At 40.3% G+C, this 25,589-nt stretch overlaps 1 protein-coding gene across 2 annotated transcripts in view; it reads right to left on the bottom strand.

Annotated features, from left to right (window-relative positions):
* Positions 1–1,623: 1,623 nt before the first annotated feature.
* Positions 1,624–25,589, bottom strand: part of SLK (STE20 like kinase) — a 65,734-nt gene continuing 41,768 nt past the window's right edge. The window contains exons 7-19 of one of the 2 annotated variants that reach the window (XM_019555877.1): positions 24,687–24,768; positions 23,586–23,714; positions 19,927–21,414; positions 19,031–19,161; positions 18,567–18,690; positions 16,643–16,822; positions 14,295–14,387; positions 9,465–9,594; positions 9,071–9,195; positions 8,103–8,291; positions 6,348–6,473; positions 4,389–4,502; positions 1,624–3,758 (exon numbers count right to left, since the gene is read on the bottom strand). In XM_019555877.1, coding sequence (XP_019411422.1) covers positions 3,612–3,758; positions 4,389–4,502; positions 6,348–6,473; positions 8,103–8,291; positions 9,071–9,195; positions 9,465–9,594; positions 14,295–14,387; positions 16,643–16,822; positions 18,567–18,690; positions 19,031–19,161; positions 19,927–21,414; positions 23,586–23,714; positions 24,687–24,768 — 3,058 coding nt within the window. In that variant the 3' untranslated portion in view covers positions 1,624–3,611. The remainder of the gene's footprint in view (positions 3,759–4,388; positions 4,503–6,347; positions 6,474–8,102; positions 8,292–9,070; positions 9,196–9,464; positions 9,595–14,294; positions 14,388–16,642; positions 16,823–18,566; positions 18,691–19,030; positions 19,162–19,926; positions 21,415–23,585; positions 23,715–24,686; positions 24,769–25,589) is intronic. The other variant, XM_019555878.1, reaches the window with a different exon arrangement.

Consider the following 25,589-nt stretch of genomic DNA (forward strand, 5'->3'; position numbering starts at 1 on the left):
GGATCTTGTGGCACCCTGGATGAGACTCACTGACTTACGGCATTTTTATGTCCAGGCACATATGCTTATTGGGCTCCTCCTTCACTAAGATGGTGGCATTCTTGTCTATGCAGACAGTTCCTCCGCAGACAAAAACCACAAGTTATTTGAAACGAACATCAGCTTCCAAAGATCGGGGGGCAGTCACTTCACGTGGCCCCAGTGGGCTCTGCCAGTCGGATAGTTGGTTTGCATTAAAGCTGTAATGTAGCGTTAATTCAATTTTAAATTCTGCCTGTTCTAAAAGACAACCAAATGAGCACGTCCTGGTCCTGTGCAATATCAGTCATGTTCCATCTTTCTGTACTAGCCTTGCTAGTCGTATCCTTCTCATGAAGTAGAATAAAGCTTCCCATTAAGAACCTTACGGAGCACCTCTCCTTGGCAAGAACAGCTGTCCGACAGGAAGTTCATTGCATGGAAGTCCATAGCATGCGCACTCATGCCTCTGGGTGCTTGAGAGGGGCAGCAGGAAGCTTAGACAAATGTTTGGACACAAGCAACTTCCTGATGTAGGTCGAGGCTCTGAGCTCATGCATTGAAAGAGCAGTCCAGAGATGCCAACCCAGCAGGTCGTGATTTGTAAGTGAATTGTCAATTAAATCACACGCGTGGCACTCATTTGGAAGCTTCCATTTGTGCCGGGGAAGGAGACAAGGCTTGCTGAGAACGTGAGGCGCTATTGTGAGTGGAAGAGAACACCAGTGGTCCTTTGCCCTGATAAATTGCTGCCCCTTTGTGCTTTGCCCTAGTTGCAGCATTATGAAGCTCTTATGAAAACCAAGGTGACCTCACTTTTTTGGAAAGTGCAAGGGGAGTGAGACTATAGGACACCAGCTCAGAAAGGCAGCTGCTTCTCCTGTGGAAACTCAGTGAGGTTAGGCCTTGTCCGACTGGAAATGCCTGGCAATTACCTGTGGCCTTTATGTTCCATAAAGACAATAGTGTCATATGAACTCTAATTTCTCAAGACAGCTCAAAGGACTGCACTTGTTTAAGGAATGCACTGCAACTGGGAAGAACATCCTAGATCCAAACGTGATCAAACCCCCTCTGAGGCTGCAGCTGCTATTCCGGTGTCCTTTCGTGCAGTGGTTTGCAGACTTCCTGGGATAACAGATCGCATTCAAAGCTTTAAAATTTCTTGTGGACCACAATGCACCCCTATCAGCCCCCTTTCACCTGAAGAGGTATGGGGGAAAGTTGTGATCTGCAAACAGGCTGTGGCCCACTTAATGGGCTTCGCAGACCCCGTCCTTTGGGCCTCCTTGCTTGCAGGAAGTCAGTGGTTTACTGGTGACATTTCTGAGGAGGTACGATTGCAGGTGTTGAACAAGAAAGGTGGGAAGTAACACAAAAGGTTTTCAGCGACTTAGGTGGAGGTAACTATAGTGTCATGATGTAGAAGTGAATTGCCAGTTAAACCACACAGAGGGGAGGAGAGGAGATGCCGCATGGGGAGTTATTAAACATCTGAGAGAGGGAACAGACTGTTTGGAAGCGAAAGATTTGCTTGACTCTCCCCACCCCCAAATAAATCACTGTACAGATTTGGTCCAGCAGCTGAATCAGATTTTCTGTTCCTTTTAGAGATATAAACTGTTTTAATGTTATATTTAGTACTGGTCATTTTATAAATGTGTAGCTTAAAAAGTAAAGGCCTTCAAAGACATTTCTCACCCCAGCATTTCGGAACAAACAGTTTTAAGGAACTCTGCATACAGCAACATAGAACATTCTAGTGATATGGTATATGAATTTACAACCATTACACGATACACATGTATATAATAAAATACCAGAAATTAAGGCTACCTATGAAGTCATTTTAGAGTAAATTTTACTTATCAGAAAGTTACAAAACTGAAATCAAAACATGCATTTTCCAATTGCCTTTACTGTGCCACAAATTTAAACCGTCTGCATTGCCTAGGTAAAGGCTCGGCCTTCAAGGATTTCAGCATCCAAGAGTTCAACCAAACCCGGTCAAAGATCTATATTAATTTATAACCTGCTCATTCACATGCATGGACACTGTTCCCATGATATGAACATTATATGATGTTCACCAGTCTCACATTTGATGCAAGCTAGCAAAATAAAACAAGAAATGTTTACACGTGGATACCCAAAGAGACTAAAGGATCAGGCCTCCAATAACAGAAAGCAAATGTTATTTTACAAATTTAACTTTGGCATACCAAAGTACAGTTCATAATACTGTCTTGATATGACACAAGCTGTAACCCTCAACAGGAGTGCACTACAAGCGAACTTGTCTTTAATACATTTCCCACCTGCTACATGATAAACATTTGTGACTTTTTCAACTGTGTATCAGTCAAGTAATAACTTAAAGTCCACCTATGAACTTGGAAACAAAACCCTATCATGTTAGCTTACTACATGGCAAAACAAAAAACCCCAGCCTCTTAAAGTAGTTTTTCTACATATTTAACTTAAATCCTTCTTGAAAATAAACTGACTGAAACAAAAAATGTCAGGACTAACATTTCTAGTCAGATCAGATTTCATCAATTCTTAGTTTATAAATGTAACCGGCCCCTCTCCACTTCTCCGGCGGAGCTTCGGTAAGAACAGAAGTATCCATCTGCCCAGTCTAAGCACTGCTAGAGAAACCAGGTGCGTTTTGCACGTTACCTTGTGAAATACATTCGGCAGCTTTTCTGTTTTTCAGTAGCTAGAACTAAACTCCTCTAGCTTGTGAGGAACGTAACAAGCTGTGCATTTCAAAGTTAGCAGTTTTTTCACCTTTACATATTTTAGTGCAAAATATTTTAGGGTGAGGACTTATGACAAAAAATGGCAGTAGCAGCAAGAATGATTTTGTACAGTAACATATGCTGAGAATGGTTTGTAATAACGACACAGACTATTCCTATTGCAAAGAGTAATATATTGAAGTGTTTCAGGCACTGGATTCATGAAACTAGCACCCCATTTCATCATGAATTTGATGGATAAAACATGGAATGGACGTTTGGTTGCTTTCATTATATGCCAGAAGTTTAAAAAAAAATTAAAGGCATCTGCTGTTACTCATTATCTTTAAGCATAAGTCTATTTTTCTGCTTGAACCATGTGTTTGAAGAACTAATTTCTCCCTCAATTCTGAGCGATTTGTTCAACAACACAAAACGTTTAACCTCTTAACGGCACAGTTTCAGTTGTGGAGAAATCAGAGTCCAAAACAGTAGCATGTCTTTACTTAAATGCTTATGCGAATAACCATTTTTGGGGGATTATATCTAATATGTTAGTCTTATTTTCTTAGCTTCAATATAGAAGACCACATACTTTCTCAGATTCAAATACAAAAACTCTGTTCTTGAAACATCTGAAGGACATTGCTTTACCATGACAAACCAATGTCTGTTCTTCTATTTAGTTTTCTCCCAGTCAGAAAAAGAAAAATCCTGATAATGACACGGATTGTCTCCACTGAAAGCTATAAGCATCGAGGTCCTTTGAAGTAGGCTGCAGATTCTGTCATGACAGAAGATGAAGATATGCAAATTCCCAATGTAAAAAACCTACACAGGCCCCCAAAGTTATGATCCAGTGGAGTGGAGGCTGGGGATCGGGTAGAATTTGGAAATGCGGCTCTGCGTTGACGGGTTAAGGCATTCAGATTCTCCAGTCATTTTGAAGAAAACTTCCTGTTCTTGGAGTTTCCTGGCAAATTCCTCTTCCAGTGTCTGAAAACAATCAGCAGAACAGATTGACACAGGACTATATGGTGAAAGTCAAAGAAGCCTCCTCTCCTGATGACTTATCTGCCCCAGATTCCTGCAACGCCATGGAAAACAAGGCGGTAATATCAAAGTGGGAGGGATGCTAACCTAGACCCCCAGCCTAAGAAAGACAATGTCCTGTGTGTAGACTTCTCCATATTTATTAAATTCTGCTTGACAAACACACCCTACATCTCACGAAACTAGTAACTCCTCGAGACAGTTTGAGTATCGTTGTGTCAAACATCTCATACTTGCTAATGGCTCTCCGAAGCTTTCAGGTTTATTTACCTTGCTCTGTCTGTTTAGTAACAGCACTCTTGTCTACAGTGATTCCCTTTGTCCCTCTCTCATGCTTGGAGAGAAGGTACTACAGAAGCAGACTGCTGGCAAGCCTACTTTTTGTATGTGTTCCGTTTGTGTGCGTCTAACGCAGGTCCTGTTCAGGGTGCTGGCCTCCTGCATTTTTGCACAGTATTCTAACACTGTTGGTCCAGGGCGTTTTTTATCTTGTCCAATTTGTGACTAGCCAGTTTCAAAATGTGCCAAATGATCTTCTGGCCTTGTAGTTTCCTTATAATCTGTTCTGATTACCTTTTTCCTTGGGCGCAGTTTCTCTCTCCATTCCTTCAGTTCTAGGCTGTGCTCTTCATCTAACTCTTTTAGTTTCTGAGTCTCGTGCTCGACCAGTAGATGGCATTTTTCATTCTGAAAACAAGACAACATAATCCTTAAGTAAAACTAATTCAGATTAGACAATTAACCATTTGTACAGTAACATATGTTGTCCTAATTCTTTTTAATTAGCTTACACTGCGTAATGGTGGCATAAATTATGACACAGTAATACAACCTGACTAATGCACTAGTATCAAAAGCTGATATTTCCAACAGAACCAGTGGTCCTGAGTTATTAAGTGTGGTGCAGTCAGATACACTACAAAGCACGCTTCATACATGTGGATAATATGGCACTCAAGAGGATACATGTGTCATTCCGTGTCAGGCAATGCATCTCTTTTCTGAAGTCTGTTGCTAGGATAGAATTGATTAAAAGGTTCTTTAGTTTAGAAGCAGGTTTCCAAATGTTCTACCCCTGGATTCCAGGAACAGAGACCAACTGATTTTGAGGAAGGTGTGGCGGGAACAAGGGACACATGTGGAAGCAGATGCAGCAGCACCACAAGAAAAAGGAAGCAAGACAATCCAGCCACAGAGGAACTTCTGGTTTCATTTTGGCAAGATATTCACAGATGCACCTAAGTGTAAACCATGCAAAGGCCCAATAATTCCAGAAATTTGGGCCTACTTGCTCAGGTGCCTTGCTGTAGCAAACCTCCGACTTTTTAAAAGCAGTTACACCGAGGCCATTTACACTGTCAGGCCAGGACTCTTTGTCTTAGGACTCAGTCCGAAGCCCTCAGGGTAGGCACTGATGAACAGTGAACAAAAATGGCTGGTGGCTTTCCTCTAGATCTTGAGGCCAGCTAGCAACCCTATTATGCCCAGAGCATATTTAATTTCTCTAATTTCTACAGGATGACATGCCCTTCCCCATCATCAACTGTTCCAGCACTTAGGGTTTCCTGAGGCACATCTGGCATAGTCATGCCCACCTTCATGAGGTGCTGGGAAAGTCAGTGGTGTAGAGCCCCTAGGCCAGGCTCTGGGCTGCTGGAGGACTTGCTGGTGCAACAAGATGCACAAGCTGATCACTTCATGTTGGCTTTCAGTTTGCCTTCTGTTACTGAGGAAGGGGAAAGCAAACTGAATGGAGAGCAGGTTCTGGTTTGCAGCTTCCAACAGTTGATTTTACACATCAAGGCCTAGAGGACTAAGACTGAGGTTCTTTAATACATAAAGTTTACGGATACCTGGAAACACTTCCCAGAAGCTCAGGTGCAATAGGCAGCCTGTGCTTTGTGAGACAGATTTGACTGCCTGCTGGGTATCTGCTTTTATAATGTCCAGCACAACTCTGAACTCAATTAACAGAAGATGGTGCTGCCTAGCTCTGGTTTGAACACTGCTTTCTTTTTAAACTAAGTACATTAAAAAGCAATATCGCCAAAGGAAAGTAACAGTGAAGCCACAGTTTGGCAAACACTTTGAAAGTCAACTTCCCTTTACAACTTATATTCTTTTTGTCTTTGAATCTATTTGCCATTTTGCATACGAAGCTGGAGTACACTCCTTGAAAGAAATCTTTTAAATGTCTAAACTGACAGATTATTAGAAAAAGGAAAAAAACACTTTTAAAACCTTTTCCTAATCAACACACAGACTCTGGCCTTGTACAGACGTTTTCTCCTGGGAGAGTCACTGCTCTTCCAGGAGAAACCATAGCTGCACAGATGTTCAGGCTTTTTGTCCAACGGTAATAATGTCCACTCCATGGGAAAAATAACCTGGGAATAACCAGCCTTAAGTCACTCCCTAGAGATTTCCTCTTGGAAGACTGAATGTCTGTACATGCTGTCTGCTTGGGTAGGTTGTATATTTATTAACTTGACTCATTTCATAGACTGCTCATTTTACACCCTGTTTTTTAACCTGCAATTGATGCAGTTCTCTGATGTTTGCTTCGCACTGGAGCTGAAGGTCCCGCATTTGATTTTCATGCTTTTGGTGCTGAGCCAACCTCTCGTTCTTCTGCCTCTTTTCTTCTTGAACCGCAAACTGAAATTAAAAGCAAAGAGTGGCTCATACTGCATCTGTGCAAATATAGCTTACAAATGGTTACATAAAGTTGTAAAGTACATTTTGGATTCACAATATAATCAGACAGAACAGCCTTGTGAGATTAAAATCATCACTTTCTGAATTCTGCCCTCTAACTCTGCTCCGGGAATGCCCTCTGAAGTCTCAGCTGTCAGACTGCTGCTCTGGCTTCATTCATGCTACTCCTTAAAGCTTATCACTTTCATGAGACCCACTGCATGTGTGTCAGTATACCTATGATACAAATCAGCAGTGTTCTGCCCTTAAAGGAGTGTCCTAATTTGCACTAGCTGGGAATCTGGCTCTGTTTAAAATCTGACTTTATGGCTGTAATCCTTGTCTTTGCTTATCTCACCCCCTTTCTAGGCTTTCTTTTGAGTACTCATCCTGTCACAGCTAAGGCCCTGATCCTACAAAGCTTTGTACATGCTTTACTCTGCATATTGGCTAGACTTCAGTGGGACCAACTGCTGTAGATAAAGTCCATGCCGCATTTAAGGATTTGCAGAACAGAGCTTAAAATGATATGGCATTCTCTCCAGGGCAGGACCTGCATTGTACTGCTTGTACTGCTGAGGCCCCAGTCATTTTGGAGAGTATCTAAAAAGAGCCATCACTCCCATGCAAGGTTTTGAAGGTATAGATCAGGGGTGCTCAACCTTGGCCCACTGGCCAGTTCCAGCCTGCAGAGCTGTGTTTTCTGGTCCACGGGGCTCCCCAGGGTCCAGGAATTTGGCAGCTGGGGAGTGGTGGCAGTGTTACCTCCCACTGGCTTGCTGCCAAATTTCTGGACCTGTGAGGAGCCCTGCAAACTGCATAATGTGCCCTGCATGTCAGACTATGCCACCATGTGGCTGGATGCAGGCCATGCACAGTGGGCTGGCATGCAGAGTCCCAATCCATGCAGGATTTGGCCCATACACTGACTCTGTGCCACTCATCCAGCTCACAGGGCCAGAAGGTCAGGTGCCACTGATACAGATCACTGAATAAAAAACAGGCTGTAAAAAAATGAGAACGCTTTTAGCGTCTCTGATTATACTCAGCTGGAAGGAGGAAAATTAGGTATTCGGAGTTATCTGATCCATAGCATCCAAGTCAGCTAACTTCTTATATACATGCAAGAATTGGAATATTAGAAACCATGATGGCACGCTGAATTAATTTGTGCAAATGCTTTTTATATGCAAGTGAATTGGTTCCTCTATGTCGATCCAACATACGGAACAACCAACTCTCTATGGCTTCAAACATGCATACTTCAGCAGGGCCATCCAATTTTGAAGAGGACTGGCTGATGCTCACCTGAAAGGTCACTGAACAACAACACTGCTAAATCTGCTGGGAAAGGTTAATACTAAGCAACATGACACTCATGAATGCTGAGGCTGAATATTCAGTTTTCAGAGTTCCCTTTCCATGATCATGGTTACTTACAATACCAACTTCAAACTCTCATGTAAATTGTACAGCTAATACATCTCAGTCCATTTTAGAACACAACTTCATACTTATTGTGCTTCAAAGCTTCATTTGACTCTGGTACTTTCAGACCATTTAACTGGCAGTCTTATATTTATCAATCACCTGCTTAATCTTATCACGATCCTGGTCTGGAGTAGCTGAGGAGTTAATTCTTAAACTTTTCTTAAACATGGCCATTCGAGTCTTTGCTTCACTTCGCTGGATCTTAGGCAGTCTTGCTCTTTCCTGAGTTTGTTTATTTTTTAACTCTTCAATAAGTCGCTGGTTATATCTTTGCATTTGTTCTGTTTCCTAAAATTTTTAAACATAAGTTGCATATTATACAATGAACATAATATGTTTAAAATGTTAGGCCTCCATTTAGCGCAACACTGTAGCAGCAAGTCCATTGTTTAGGAGTCCAGAGCCCAGTGAAGTCAGTGAGAGTTTTTTAGTTGATTCAAAAGGTCTTTAAAACATATGCTTCAGTGCTAAGTTAAATTGTGACCTTAGAATTACAGTCAAAATTTTTTAAAAAGAAATTTCTTTACCCATGTTAAAAATTATACCTTGCTTTATGAAAACGGAACAACTTCAGCGTAATGATTTTGGACCTATGCTGCTAGACTAGAGGGGTACAACCTCTGGGCAGTATCACTTTCAGGTTCTCTTGGACTACCAGGGCTGTAATGTTTGGGCTCTGAATATTGCAGGGAACTGTTTGTTTAAAGCAACTTCTATTATTAGAGCAGAAAAATTTTTAAAAAGGAATTCTTTCACTTGGTCTTGGATTTTAGCTCGTTTTTGCAGAACTTGACTTTGACTGGACTGAATATGATCTAATTAACAGTGCTTATTTGTGAAAAATCTAGTTCATTTTAGGATGCTTGTAATATGAAAAATAACATGAAGGTTAACTACCAAATACGTGAAGCAAATTAGACTAAATGGCTCAATGTACTGATTCAGAAGAAAAAGTGATATAGTAGAAAGGTAGCGGCATGAACTGAGATGAGTAAAGTGGTGGTGCAGGCCAGACAATTTAATAAACCACTGGAAGTTACAGTAACACAAAGGAAAGTGACACTAACTTTCTCATGTCTTTTAAGGAGCTGGTGCCTTTGCATGAAGTACTGATCTTTGAGTTGCTGTTTGAGAAGCTGGTGTTTTTCCTGTAAGTGTCGCTCTTCCAGCTCCCAGATCGCAGCTTCACGAGCTGGAGGAAGACAAAGGCTGTTTAGAAAGGACTAAACAATGCTGTCGTATTTACCCAAATATAAAGGTAAAAAAATAGATCACAAAGGCATTTTTAATACAGTAACGCCTCATATCAAAGATAAGATTTTTAACTATAGTCTCACCTTTAACTCTGGAAGACCTTCACTTCATAGATTTAAATAAACTTTTAATATTTCCTTGCATGTCTTGTTACATATAAAAACAAAATAATCCAGTTTTTAGAAAGAGAAATTTGAGGACTGATACCTCTCATGAGTTGCTGCTTGTTATTCAGGCATTCACGCTCAATATTGGCTAGCTCTGTTTTTTGCTGCTGGATGATTTTCTTTAGAGATGCATCCAATTCTTGTTGCTGCTTCTGCACAAATTCTTGTTCCTGTTAGAAACCAATGAAAACAAATGAAGGTGCTATTCTTCTATGGCATGTTACATTTTAATCAGTCCCAGAATAATTTTTCTATGTTCCTTTGGCCACTAATCAAACCAAGCACATTTATGAAAATCTGGGCTAAAATACATCTCATAAAATTATTCACTCTTTGTGCTCTCCACAAGGAGACAAAGGACAAAAGAATATGTAAAACATAACAAGACTTAGAAATGAGACCAAAAGCAACAAAGTAACCATCATCTGAAATTCATTCCAGGTCCCCCCACACAGCACAAGCTGCAAGACTAGGATTACCCGCTGTAATAATAGCCTCTTCCACACAAACACCACAGAAAAGCTCAGCTAGTCAACAGTATAATAGAGTGTCTTAGTCTTATTTATTCTTTTGTTTAGTATTATTAAGGAAAACCTATTTATGTACGCACTCTGTATGACCACTTCAGAGTTCGTCGGAGGGGGAGGGGGGAGAAAAACAAAACAAGAATTACAGGTCACTATCACCTGTTTGTTCTCTACATGTGTCTTGATAAACTTTAGATGTCTACACACATGCAAGCATGCACACACTATTTTCTTTACAAAAAGGGACAGGAAGTTTTATGTAAGATCTTCCAAAGATTGTTCCTACGTTCCCATTTTAAAAAATGACCTCTGTTGCCTGGGTATAATTTGGAGGGGCACAGTTGCAACACATCTGGTATTTTCTGCAAAATGCCAAAAAGCACATAATGAAAATGGAAAACATTTCAATACCGTTTTTCCAAATTTGTTTATAAATGCAAATCTTAGAAAAACTTAATGAAGGCTCTTTAATCTTAACAGATATCTGTGCTGCTGAAAATTACCTTCATAAATCTATTGTAGTATTAGCTTATCCAGTATGAAAATCAATAATTAACCTTTTTCATACTCAGATTTGGAAGTGTCCTTGTTAGTGCCTATATCAAAAGAGGAAATTCACTGCCTTGGAATAATTCAAACAAAAAAAAAGAGGCTTTTGTAGCAGCAATTTAATTTTACTGCAGTTGCAGTATCCTAGTACACTAAAGGCCCGATTCAGCAAGCATTTGAACCATTGAAGATTTCTTTTTGTTCTACTGTGACAAGTTTTCCCAGTGAGAAACGTGAGCTTCAGATGCTGTCGTCTTACTAGACAGCTCTACACAATGTAACTGGGGATGAATGGTCCACCACCTCCCTCACTACACTGCTGACCGGAGACAGATCTGCAATCAGCAAAGGAACAGAGGGTCAAGGCAGAGAGGTTATTACCAAAGCACCAAGATACAGTCAACGGAAAGACTGGTGACTGTGCAATGTGAAAGTCAAGTAGGAAGGCATGGGCATTTGTTTTCATATGGGAAGAAATGAAGGTGGTTTCCAGGGCAGAGAGGAGGGAAATAGTGCTGGGCTATTGGTCAAAGTAGAATAAATCCTCCGAGCCTGAGGCACAGCCTGTAATATTTCTTCTAGTGATCAAATATGCTACAGAGCTGAAGGGTAAAGTGATGTGAAGAACGAAATGTGACACCCAGAGGCTGGTATTCCTGAGGATGTCTAAGGAGTAAAACCGTGCATGTCTCCACAAAGATTCACCGAATGGTAATGCAGTCTCATGAATTACTTAGCAGTGTACCGCTGGACTGTGAATTACCATCTGCCATCTGCTTCTCTAGGTTTTGGGAAACTAATGAGATTTCTTGGATGTTACTCAGGAGTCAGAGCGGGCAGGACAGAGCGGGCAGTACATAAGACTCAAGGTGAAGCAAGTCTGTGACTAGAAAAATACAGAGTTGTGGGTATTAACCCAGATGAAATGGCTAGGGCCAAAAATACAAGTACATAACATCAGAAGGACAGATGACACCTATTTTTAGAAGTATCTCAATTTATTTTGGAGGGAAAGAGTGAAAAAATAACAACTAACAAACTTTAGTGCTTAGAAACAATAGTTTCAAGATATACATTATTAGAGCCATTTTATTATGCTCTTTACCAGTGAGGAAAATGCATTTTACTTTTAGAAGGGTAATAATCTTGGTTTGAAAAATATTTATGGTTTGCTTGACAGATTTTTCCTTCCTCAAACTCTTGCAACACAAGCAGGATTTTTATTTAATGAAATTGCTAATACTACTAGATAAACTAGGTAATCTTAAAAAAATAAGATGTATCCTTTCCATAGTATCCAGCAATCCCAAACACCACATGCAATGGAGAATAAATTCACTACCACAACACAACTTGCTTCTTCACAACTATATTAGTTCTTCTGCTCTTACAATAAGAACAACTTGGACAATTTGGAAGACATGAAAAAAACCTTTTTCTTTCTTTTTTTGTTTTTAAAGTACAAGATTTCACTGCACACAAAGCATAAAAAAAATCACAGCATTCACTTTCTCACATGTGCTGAAAAACTGATAAAATCCTTATGGGTTTCTTCTCTACAGGAGAAAATTCACAATGGTTTGTTCAGAGTTAATCGTTGCATAAATGTGAACATTTTAATTTAAACTATATAATTTTGCAAATTTGCACTAATTCATTTTGAGACGGCAGGGAAACTAGATCAGCACATCTGAACCACAGACAAAACACACAGCTGAAAAATGAGGGAAATAAAACCCTTTGGGCATTTTGTGACTTACATCCTGCATTTGTGCGTCGAAAAGTGTACATGAAGACAACTGAAAAGACTGAATCATAACCTGAGCAACACCCTGTGGATCAGAATACAAGGCACTTCCCGGTCAGAGCATAAACAATGTAACTCTTTTCTTTCAAAAATGATAAACTGCTTGATATCAGCAAAGTGAATACTGAGTTTCCAAGGCTGTAGTCGGAGCAAAACAGATCTAGTCACTGACAGCAGAAACTTGTATCAAATCTGTTTACAGATGTCAAATGCAATATATGCACATTTTCTAGGTTTACAGTAGGTTTTGATTGTACAGAAGGAGCCTTTCAACTCTACACTAGGATACACTACTTTATCAATGTTTCTGTTAATAGAGGAAATAAAATTAATCCACTGGGAGAAGAGAAAACTGTTTCTAAATACGAAGTTTTTGGAGACTAACTTCATTTCAAGTGATATAACAAGAGCATTTCAAACTATCATGCTCAAAGAAAACTTACATCAAGTCACAGGTAACACTTTGTCCAGTAATACAGGTTTTCCACTCTGCCACTTTCATAAACATTGTGGAAAAATTAAAAAAAACCTCAACCTGGGCATATGGGCATATTTTAAGCCTCATGTTTAAAACTGTGATCAAACTCTTACCTTTCCAAAAGCCACCAAATCCTTGAGGCATCTAAGTTCACTAAGTGTTTCTGTGCTTGACTTCAAAGTTCTCTAGCTGCATGCAAACCTGCGACTGCAGGTGCTAAAGCAGTTCTGGCCGGGCGATATGAGACTGTCTACACCCTCTGAAGGGCCCGATCCAGAAGGCGCAGACAGAGAATGCCTACTGCGCATCAACAGACTTGGGCCCTTTACAAAATACTGTTGTTGTTTTCTTTTTAAAATGCAGCTGTCAGACAAGAAGGAGGTGGTGCCTACCTTACTATCTAATAATGCTCTAATGGTTGGGTTATTTCTGGTTTTATCCAGTGCTTGTTTTGAGTGAGGTACCTAAACAGTCCTAGAAGCAGGACCAAAACCCAGCAGTCCCTCACAAAGGTGAGTCCAGTTAAGTCATGTTCCTTCCTGTATTTGCTCTCCTTCTGGCCCATAAATCTTGCATTCCTCTTTGCACAGTGTGGATGAAACAGTTCCTACCTAGTACAGCTGGCGGGCTGGAGGGTAGAGTACTTCCTTGGAAAGCAGGAGATGTGGGTTTGAATCCCCCAGGATGAGGCAGAGAAGCCAGGCCTCTCACTTTCTGGGAAGGGTCCCTAAGCTTTAGGTAGAGTAACACCCAAGTGGAAAGCTGATTAGGATCTAGCCTCAAATGGCAACAAGCTAGGCACCTCCATGTCCAAATTCTTAATCCGAAACCTTCAGAGCATCCCACTTCCATTACTCAAGCCAAACCTGCCCCCTTGCAACACATCCTTTGCTAGAGGCAGTAAGGTACAATAGGACCTGTTCATAACCTCACAGAGGAAGAACGCATTGAAAAAATATTTTTCCTTCCAGCTCTGACTCACAAGGGCAGTAAGTTTAAATGCATACAAGTATACTGAAGCCTTCTGAAGTTTCCCACACCTACACTTCACTATGACATTTAATTAACCTCAGTTTACTTTAAAAGCTCTGCTGCCATGAACAACACTCCTTAATTTTACACTTTTTATATATTTATCATCCTTCCTGATGCTTAAGAATACATTCTTTGTTCTTCCCTAACCTTTTTAATTAGACGAAGAAGATACCTACCAGCTGAGGAAGCATTGTAATGAGCGCTCTCTTGATGTATCAAGATATTTTTCTAATTTATGTACTGCTTCCTGAATCTGAAGCTTCTTTCTAGCACCACTAACAGAAATTTGCATACCATTCTTTAGATATGTTGCACTCTATTTGCAAGGCTATGGAAGCAATTTGAAGAAGCACAGCAATAACAAGGATTAGTTAGTTAAATTTCATACTCACTCCAAAAAATAAAGTGGAATTATTAAGCTGTGTGAATAATACTGCTGTTTGGACTTTAGTGGCTTGAAGCAGATGCTGTTACCTGTGCATGCTGGCTATGTGCAAGCTCCTCTTTCTTGCGTTTCATGAGCTCTTTTCTCAGCTCTTTGGGTGCTTTCTCCACTTCATTAAAAACCTAGTGTATAACCATGCAGAGGGGGGGGGAAATAACACTTTCTCCACAGCAAGCATTTACTGCGAATGCAAAAAGTGCATGTCAAGCATCAGAGGTAGCAGAAAGCATGCATTCCTTTGATGGTGGAGGGGTTAGTCTGATGAAAGGGGAAAAGACAGCATGTGCTTTACGCAAGTGTAAGTGCAGCTCAGACAAGAGTTTAATTTTGCATGCAAATATTAATGAGCGCTCTCAGAAAGAGCAATTCATTCCTGTTGATTACGGTATCATATGAATGTGTTTTCATGCAGCAAGTGAAACAGCCATCAACTAAGAAAACCATCACCTGCAACAGAGGTGGTGTTTTCTTGAAACGGTGCATACCGTGTATGTGCTGTATATTAACTTTCACTGAAAGACAGCTAATATTGACATTGTGGCATGTGTAACTTCAAAGATTTCGTGACTATTTTTGCATGAAGATATTCTTGACCACACATGATACTTACATAATATGTGTTTTAATACATTATAGAAGAGGCCTGCAAGCACGCTAAAGGTTAAATGGCCGTACGCGTTCACTTACAAGTACTCCTCTTAACAAGTTCAGAAGAAGAGTAACAAATTATGTTCCTCTGACTAAAGCAATTAGCTATGAATCTGATAGTTTAAAGATAAATTGTTTTAAAATAGACAGAAAGGTGACTACAGCTAGTGCTGCATACTTTCCATAATCCGCAATATAACATGAATCGTTTTAGAGTTCCAGCTGCATTTTCCTTCAGACTGCAAATCCCCTCATTGAACTATAAAGAAAAGTAGGCATCCAAGAACAAATGACTGTTTAATAGGAGAGGGGCCATTAGAAAACAGAATACAAATCACCACATGCTATTCCTGTTTCCGTGAAAGAAATGCTTTTAGATCCGTACAGTGCATTAAATTTCACCAGCTTGCCCAGGTAAGACCCAATCACCAGTAAAAAGTAGAGACTCAAAAATGAAAGAGGCTCAGCAAAAGAGAAGAAGTGATTAATATATATACCAGTTTATATAAATATACAAATACATAAATATCAGTTCAAACAAATATAGTTAATACTTTTCTAAATCTGTGCTACAGGATCCTGCACATAAGTTTTGTTGGTATAGGTTTTTAGAAAAAGCAAATTAAGCAAATAATTATTCTTAATCTTGCCTTTACTTTATTCATTTATATGCAGAACTATATGTAATTGGTTTACCAATTACATAAAATGGCCTTCATATGCAACCAAGCACTATGTAACTATATTGTACCACTTTTTTCTTGTGCAAATATGTGCAAATTAACAAACTACCTGCTGGCATCATCACTAGTTTACCTTATTACATAGCACAGATATGAATTTATTAGAAAATGTGTTGCCTGTCAACTTTTTTCCCTAATCAAGTTAAAAACTAGAGGTCATGTGATTACACTTTTTACAAATAATAAACCTCAAAACAACTAAAAGCAAATCTGTAATTACAATAAATATAATGATTCTTTGTGGTAGAATTTTTAAAAAATAACAGTTTTGGTAATATTACAAGTATAGGCACTTTTGGCTTTTGTTGTGACATTTTGTGGAAAGCTCTCAAATTATAAATCAAGCAAAATAAAGATTTGCTCATTTAAAAGGTTATGTGGAAGATGTGCTGTCAATGAATTCTGCAGAAATAAAAACTTGAATGCTCTTTTCACCATTTCTATTCTTCTGTGGGTACATCTGCACGTGTGTTTTACTGCAGTTAACTAATTAGCTCTGCAGTAAAGCACCACCATCTACTTGTGCACTGGTATTAGGGTGCAGTAAATTAATTACCTTTGCCATACGATAGTACTGTCGGGGACTCTGCTAAAATGCATGTGTAGATGGTGACGGGGCTGGCTAGGGCATGAGGGTGCTAATGAGTGGGGGCTGCCTGCTGCCGAGCCCTGTACTTTACCACGCTCGTGCCCCAGCCAGCTTCACGCTGCCCAACCCCACCACCTGGAGCCCGGGGCTAACCCTCCTGGCTCCTGCCAGCGCTCCACCCCAGCTCAAAATGCTGCAGTCCCAGGTGCATGTGTAGGCCCTGCACTCAGACAAAGCTGCCTGGTGCAAACTGCGCCAGAGTTCAGGTTGCTTTAATGGCATGTGTAGATGCATCCACTACACATTAAAAATAAATGACACTGGCTTCCAATGGCCTCATGAAGGCCCACTTCCTCTGGCCACACTTTCTACTTTCTACATTATCTAAAGCTCTTACCTCTTTTTTTCTGTTTTTCAACATGTTCTGGAATTTGGACAACTCCTTCTCTTGTTCTGCTTTAATGCGTTTTGCTTCATCTCGTAAGCGATTTGTGTGCTCCTGTTCCAAGCGTTCTATTGTCTGTTTCTGTTGCTTTTCCAGATTCTCTATTTCTTGATCGTACTGCCGCTTTTTACTCTGTAAAACAGTTGTTTGATCTGATGGTTTTCTAGTAAGCAAAATTCTGCAGACTGAGAGCTCTGCAGTAATATTTGCTCAATATTTGTGGAAAACCGTATCTAGTTGGGACCAGTGATCCCGATCTTGCTGTAGGTATTTGCAAGGTGACTACTTGGCACCTAAACCAACTTTCAGTGGGGAAAGCAGAAGTAGGTGCTTATCATTATAAAGCAGTGTATGCTCCAAGGGTGGTTGTAGGAAAGCAAAGCTTTCTATGTTCTCTGTTTTGGCCCTTGCAAACACATACAGAATAGGGGTACAAAGATAAGCGAGTGTAAGTATATGGTAAGTGATCAAAGGCTTCACTCGAGTCTGCTTCGAGGGAGCTGGAAACTAGGGCTGCAAACAGATACCTTTGTGCCACCATAAAAATTTCTATGGTAGCGCAAAGCCAACAGTTGTCCATGCCCATGTCCCTTTTCGTGTGATACAAGCCCAAAATTGTGACTGCCACAATAGGTGGTATAAATTTGCACCTTCTTCTTGTAGCAGATGTCCATTTGCTTTATGGTGGGAATGCTGCCCCCACTCTCCAGCTGCCTCTAGGGTTTGAGGTGCCCAATCTTGCACACCCTGGGAATTCGCCTGTAGGCCCCTGAAGCCCTGGCAGCAGCTGCCCGGGTTCCCTGCTTGCAAAGGTGTGCTCTGGGAATCTCCCAGCAGGGCATTCCCTGGGCATGCCTATTGCACTGCTGTGCCCCAACTGGGGGCGTGCCTCTGCAAATAAAGAATTTCTGGGGCATGCCTCTGCTAACAGCGGAAACTGGGGATCCCCCATTTGCAGAGGTGTGCCCCGACTTGGAACATGGCAGCAGGAGACCCACACCTGAGGAATTCTCTGTGGGGGAACTCCTGGCATGCTTCTCTGCAAATGGAAAACCCAAGATGCACTCGTCTCATAGGACTGAACCTCTGAAGCCCTGACAATGGCAGGGCCCAACCCTGCAGGACAATGGCGATATCTGTATTGCTTAATGAAGTGGATCAGCTGTGCTGGGACACATCCTGGCACAGCTGAGCCCTCTCCAAGGACAAAGTTGATAGCCTAGAGCAGTGGTCTCCAAATTTTTTTGATCGCGCACCCCTATCAGTAAAACATTTTTGAGCACACCCCCCCAATATATTTATATAAATAGAAGTTCTAATATTTTCTTCCTGCACCCCAATGGATCATCTTGTGCACCCCCTGGGGTGCGTACACCCCACTTTGGAGACCACTGGCCTAGAGGATCTCATGTTGGCAAATCTGTTTTGGAGTGGCCCTTTGAAGACAATATGAGGTTTGATTCCTGGATCCTATGGAGCACATGCCCTGCTATTCTTTTCTTCTAATAAGCCACTTAGGAACTCAGCTGAAGCAGTGCTCAGTACTGACACAGCTCAGCCAGGCTGGAGTTGATTTGGAGATGGGTAGGGACAGGACTGTATTTTAATGCTCCTCCTAAAAACTTGCTTTGTGCCACTTTTCTGCCTGAACTGCATCCAAGCATTTTCCCTACTGTAAAAGACTGGAGTGAGAGACAACCAGTAATAGAAAGAACAAGAACTAAATAGGCATGGGAACTGAATTACATTAAGTACCCACAGCAAAGAAACCCTGTGTTTGTTGCTACCATTAACTTTATCAACTCTGTCAATACAGCATCTCCTCAGGATACTACATTCACTCAAAACAAAGCTGGTACAAAAACCAGAAACCCACTGTCATTTCCTGTTCAAAGCGTCTGAACATCTGTTCTCGTTGTTGCAGGAGTTTGTTGGAGAGCTGCTGCTGAGCTCTCTGCTCTTCTTTCTGAAGAAGTCTTAGCTCCCGCAGCTCCTGACGCCTAATAAAGAGAGAAATAGAAGATTCGGTTGGGGGAGGGGGGAAGAGAACTGAAATGCAGGTAAATTATAGAAATAAAATAAAATAAAATAAAATAAGATCTTTGGAGTCAATAAAAAATTAATTTAAGATGAGGTTTAAATGTCTGTATCTTAAAAAAAAAAATGCTACATTTTTCTTCCACTTATAACTCAATAAATAAATGCAATCCCAGCACACTATAAAAGCAAACTGCAAAGTTCTTCAGACAGAAATTACTGAATAACCAAAAAATATTTTAAAAATTACTAAAATATAAACAAATTAAAAACCGGGTGCATATCATTCAGCTTTTTACTCACCGTAGAAATCGCATTTCTTCACTTTTTGAATCATTCTCAGTAACTATTTTAGAAGTAGTCACACTCACTTCTACCCCATCAACAACAAATTTGCGAGTTTTCTTTAACGTTTTCTTTTGTCTTCTAGTGTCCTGAATGCAGAACATTGTTGGATTAGTATGGTTTGGCTAAGTTACAATTTTTGTTGTTTGTATCTGCTCTCTCTATTTTTATACATCTGATAAATGTAATGACTTAGATTCTGAGCAGAGAACTATAGTGCATGGTACAGCGAGAGTCAATTGTCACCAAGAGCCTAGAGCAAAGCTTGTGCTTGCCAATAACAAGCAGGAAACTATTCTTAGCCAGTAAAGGTAGAACTAAACCATTATTTTTCCATACCTTCACTTATTAAAAAACAAACTTCTCAATAATCTTCCAATATGATCTGAAGCAGGTTTATTTTTCTAAGTCTGAAGAAAGATGCATTGAATTTGCTGTCGCCTATAGTTTTCCCACTCAGCAGAATCTTCCCAAACAAGACTGGGAAGCAGCAATAGAGTAAATAGTGGCTTATTGATTTCACCCTTAAAACTTCTGCTTGGAAAAGCTATAAGCACAAAATGGGGAGTTTATGGGAAAGGAGGACCCAAACTGGAGGCTGAAGGAAAAGCACAACAGCACAGCCCCTCTTCACAGCAGGGTAGTGGGGAAGAGGAGACTCCAGGTGGGTGAGAAAGACACAGCAAACTGGTCTCTCATCTTTCAGCCAGAAGAGGGAGGCAGGAGGCACCGGCCAAAAGGGGATTCACATCTGGCTGGTTGATATTTCTGGTTGTGAAGGTCAAACTCAGAATCAGATTTAAAGTCAAACTGCGTAAGATGCGATATAAGTATGTATCATTGTCTACACTTACTTGTAATGATATTGATCCCGTGTCTTTATTTTTACTGAGGAAACTAGAGATGGACAAGTTCAAATCAATGCTGCTGTTATCCGCTGTGGAACCAGTACCTGAATCTGCATCATTTTCCTTCACAGTCTCAGGTTCCAGCTGGCGTAAAGTTTCAGCATTGGCTTCATTATCTATTTTAACTTTTTCCTCATTTTCTTCGGTGCTAATGTTAATTCTGGGTACCGGTGTGAGTTCAGTTTGTTCAGCCGTAGTCTCCTGCAGCTTGTTCTTTATTAGTGGATCACCAGGAACTTCTGAACGCTCTGTATCTATCTGAATACTGTTCTTTTGAGTGTCCTCGGGTCTCTTTATTTCTGAATTTTGGTTAACCTTAGCTATTTTATCCGCATCTTTTTCTGGAATCTCCACAGTGTCACTTGCCTCCACAATCTCCTCAGTGGCATTTACCCCCAGAGTATCTTCAGTCTTACTCTCTACTGACTTCTGGTCTGGGTCATGCACGTTGCCGGCCTCTTTCACCTCTGTTTCCTCTGTGCTGCTTGTCTTACACACATCCCCATTTCCACTTTCTACTGACTTCCGATCTGTATCAGTCACTGTATCGTCATCTACTGATTTCTGATCTGTATCAGTCACTGTATCTTCACTTCTACTCTCTGTTTGTTCAGCGCTGACAGTCTCATGAGCAGGCTCAAGTCCACTTTCCATTAGCTTCTGACCTGTCCCTGCTATTTTATCTCCAATGGTGATCTGAGTTTCACTACTGCTGCCTGTCTCCGGAGCACTATCACCTTCAGTTTTTAGTGGCTCCTTCTCTTTGTCAGCCATTTCAGCTACAACCTGAACTGTTTCTTTAGTGCTGTCCATTGTCTCCTCCATTTGTTCTGCAACTTTCTCTATAGTACTTTCTTCATTCTTATTTTCCTGCGGATCTGCTTTACTTTCTTTCTCCTCTTTCTCCCCAGTCTCTTCAGAGATGACGTCTGTGATTTGAGCGCTTGGCTCTTCAGTTTCAGGTCCTATTTTCTGATTGTTTTCAGCTGTTTGTTCATTATCTGTGTCATTTTCTTTCTCTGTTTTCAGACCGGGTTCATTGTTTGTTTCTAATGGCAGCACTGTGTCAACTGCTTTTCCTTCTTTCTGTAAGCCAGCACCTTCACCTACTTCTGCTTTTCCAGTTTTCTTTTCAATTCCTGATATTTTCTTTAACTCATTTTCCTCAATTAACACTGACCCATTTTGGACTTTTACAACATCTTCATGAGTGGCATCTGATGTGTTATCAATGGCTTTTCCATCTTCAGTATTCACAGGTTCGTCAGCAGCTGTTTTATCATCCGGAAGCATCCCACTGTTCTTCTCCTCCGCCGCGTTGCTTTCTGCTTTCTCAGACAGAGATTCCAGAACAGAGGCGTTCTGTGACAGTTTATCTTCCTCGGAGCTGGCGATACTAAGATCAGAGGAAGCACGCTTGTCTGCTGGTAATTGCTGAAATTTTTATTTAAAACAAAGAAAGAAATACATATGTTTACTCTTTTGTTCGCTATAGTAAAATATTAGAATACAGAAAGCAAAATGTATCCAAAGACGCGGCACACGTACATCCTAGTTTGCAGGAACAACTTCATGAATTCTATCACCCCAAATGATTTGGCTTAGCATTATCACATTACTATTAGGTCTGCAGATGGTCTCTTTCCTGCACAAGCAACAATTGCACAAAAGCTGTTAGTAGCTTCCAACCTCTTAAGAGTCCAGCAAGGCTGAAACAATACAGTTCAGTGAATGTTTTTTACCTCAGCAAAAGTGCAACGTAAAAAGTTCTCCCAAGACCTTCCTCAGTTGCTTTACATTGTCTAGGGTTCCTCCATCCTCACTGTTGGGAGTGCACGCTTACCTTGAAGAGGCACAACAAAGCACTTGTAACCCACAGGGAAACTGGGCAAAGGCTTTAAGCCACCTTGGCCATCCCGGAGTCTGGCCTGCTCCAGGCACTGAAGAGACCAACAAGGTAAAGAAAATGCACTTGGCCCAAGTTAGAGCAGCCTTTGTGTTTGGAGAGCCGCAGCAATGCCCAGTCCCTGCATCCCTGCCTCAACATCGCTTTCCTGCTTCTGGCAGTGCCTGTCAGGAGTTTCTTATAAGGCAGCCTACCAACAGTGTTTGGGATGCAGAAATCCTTCCCTGGCCAGACAGTGGTTGTGTTGGACATGAAGGGCTTGGAGTGGGCATGAGGCCTCTCAGCCCAGAAGTCTGAACTAATTAGAAGAGAGAGATCTAACGTGACAATTTTGTTCCGCTCACAAGTGAAAAGAAGCATTGCAGGCAGGTACACTTTGAGAATTTAACAAAAAAGCCCAACAAATCTGAGGCTCATAAATTAGCCAAACAGATTCCCTGCCATGATACAAGGCAGTACTAAAGTAGGTCATATCCATCCACATTCCAATATGTAAACATCTTTGCATTTCAGCTGTCAAGACATTGAAAAAGGTTTTGAGATTTTTTAAATATGCAATGGGAAATGCGTATCTTTTCATTTCTCTGTCTCTCAAATGACCAAACTTTAAAAAAAATCACTGGAAAGGAGACATCATGCAAAATTTCAGCAAAAGAAGTGAAAGCTTCCAGTAGATGTGAATGAATTGTAATACAGAGTCAGAATGGGAATTTTATGTACCCATCAGCCCAGTAGTACTTGATGTTAGAATTAATATATTGGATCTATAAGTAGACACAAATATACAGAAATATTCTAATAAAACATTATGTCAAATCCTAATTATTCTTTCCTTCTTCAGAGCAATTATGACAGATCCTTTTCTACATTTACTGTTGCATCTACAGGAGATATGCATCAGATAATTTGCCATTAGATTACTGTAAATAATTAAAGATACAATAAAAATAGGTCTAGCTAGTATGACAAGAGGTGGTCTCATCTTGCACTTCAAACCAAGGCAAACAAATGTGAGCATTTTTCTTGAGTGAGCAGGTAGCTGACAGCTCATGTGTTTCAAAGGCATTCTTTGCACCAACAGATTTTAGAATCTCAGTTTGTGGGCATTGTAAAGTGCTTTTAGATTGGAATACATTTAAAAAGTACAGCAAAAATCTTATTATCTGCAACAGAAGAGAGTACCATTACACTTAAGCTATGGCTTCACTACTCTTTAAGAAACTCCATTCATCTAGCAGATATAAAAAATTAGCTCACAAAACTCTACTGCAGATTTCTTCTTGGAAAGATTTTTTTTAACAGCTAAATTTTAGAAATTTAGCTTATAATTGTCACATGGTTTCCCTTTATTAGTGATTAGGTATCATAAGGAACCCATAGGAATCTCAGACATAATGCGTTTTAGAAATTATGTGAATGTATGAGATCTGTGTGTGTGTGTGTCACCAACAAATCAAGTTTTTAAAAACTGTAAAGGCTGCTTATAGTCTTTCTCTAACAAAGTTTCAGCCCATCTGGCTTCTGTAGATATTGACTTCTGTATTATATAATGGAGATGTCCTGGACTTTAAAGAAAACATGTTTTTTAGTTCTTAAAATATGTGTAAGAAAGCCACAGTGTACCAAAAAAAATCCTGCTTTTCCATAAATAATCATGTAAGTATGCTTTTGTACTTGGAAAAACATATTTTAGGCTCACCAGAGAATTTTCTGTTTCCTCCTCTTCATCCTCATCTTTACCATCTTCAACTTCTTCTGTCACTTCAGCCTTAGCCTCTGCAATCAATTCTCTGATTGGTTTATTGGAAGTGACAGTAACAAATGGATGCTTGTAAAACAAACAATAATTGGCTTTTGAATTAAAAATGATAAACATTAATATACATTTCATGATAACAGGTTAAAGCAAGAATTTTAATGGGATTATGTCTGGTTTTCCAGTAAATCGGGTAGTTGGAATACAAATAAAAATACACTGACATAAAACAGAATCGTACCTTCTCATTAGCTCTCTGCAATGACAGCATTCCAGCAGAAGGATGAACACTAAAGTTTTTTAAACGTGTCACCAATCACCCACTTATAAATACATCTGTTTTAGTCATTAGAGGAAGCACTGAGCTATAGCTTCACTAGCTGCACATTATCATTATTTGTGATATACCAGCACTTATAAACAAAAGGCCAGATCCTCACCTGGTATGAATTACTGCCATTTCTTCAGTTTGAGACACTAGCACATAATGTTAGCTACAGATTAATTGTACACATTATAATTTCAAATTATTCAGAGCCTCATGGTAGTAGTGCCTTTTCCCTGCACAGATGTGTTATGGCTGGTAGTTATTACCCTTTCTGATGCCAGTCTATAACAGGGGTTTCAAAGATACAGCCTGCAGGCCAGATCCCACCCACAGAGCCCTCTTATCTGGCTCCCAGTCCTGCCCCCAGGTCTCAGAGTTGATCTACACCACGCATGCTGGAACACACACAGTGCCTATTCCACCTAGCCGAGGACACAAACTGTGTGCGGTGCAGTCCTGGCCAGCCATGGCACATGTCATATCTGGCATGGGGAAGAAGGGGTGTCTGTGGGCCCTATCTGGCCGCAGAGTTGGACCTGCACCATTCATTTGGCCCATGGACCAATCCCATGCCACTCACCCAGCTCACACGGCCAGATGAGTTTGACACCCCTGATACAAGGTGCCACCCTACTCTGCCATCTGGCTAACTTCAGACTAACAGGACTACTTACTTTTCTGGACTATAACCCTGCTGGCCATTTGGGCCTTCCTACCTGGAGAAGTTGAGTAGCACTCCATCTGGCATCCACATTCTTTTCTAAACATTTCTTTAGAAAATCTTTAAAATCTGAAGACCTGTGTAAGAAACAAAACAGGTGACAGCCTCTTTACCTCCATGAGTGCTACGCTAGACAAACTGAAGAGTGAAACGTTTTTTTCAGCTTCTCATTCATGCCTGCACTCTAATGGCTCCCCTCCTCTGCCTTCGGAAGACAGCTGGATGGCAAGAGAAGGTAGAAACAAGCAAACCCAGATGGATTTAGCTTGGTGGTACAGCTTATCATCTTCAATTGGTATAACTTCATTTTGTCAGGGGAGACACAGTGGGATGAATTGGGTCAAGAAAGTTTAATAAGGCCATGAGGTGGAAGAACTGTCTTTCTGACAGCCAATACATAGAATAAATGTTTAAAACTTAAAACTGTCTTAAAATTATCAACTGCCTGCTACATTATTTTGTGTAAAATGTCATGGCTGGCTACTTAACCATTGCTTTGCCTTTTCAAATGTAATCTTAACTTTTTTTGTTTTCTTGCCTTCTGTAGTGCCTGAGAGACCATTTTTAAGAAGTTTTATTTACAGAAAGTTCTCTTTTCCTTGTTTTTTATCTGTAATATATCTGAAATGCAAATTCACTAACGATACTATGCCATAACTTAAATTTCTTGTAATGACTGAGTGACGAGTGATGAGTAGCTTTCATTTTTTTACCCTTCATGTTTTCTCTCTATAACATCCTTAAAATAATATTTTTCCTTTCTCCTTTTATAACCTATTTTTATTTTACAGATCACCTTTCTCGTGTTTTATTACTTTTGACAAAGCTAGTTAGGCATGTATCTACACTTTTTATGTAAAATTTTATTTTTATGCTTAAAAAGCATAAGCTATATTTT

Source organism: Crocodylus porosus, unplaced genomic scaffold (assembly GCF_001723895.1).
Source record: "Crocodylus porosus isolate Cpor-Errol unplaced genomic scaffold, CroPor_comp1, whole genome shotgun sequence".
NCBI lineage: Eukaryota > Metazoa > Chordata > Crocodylia > Crocodylidae > Crocodylus > Crocodylus porosus.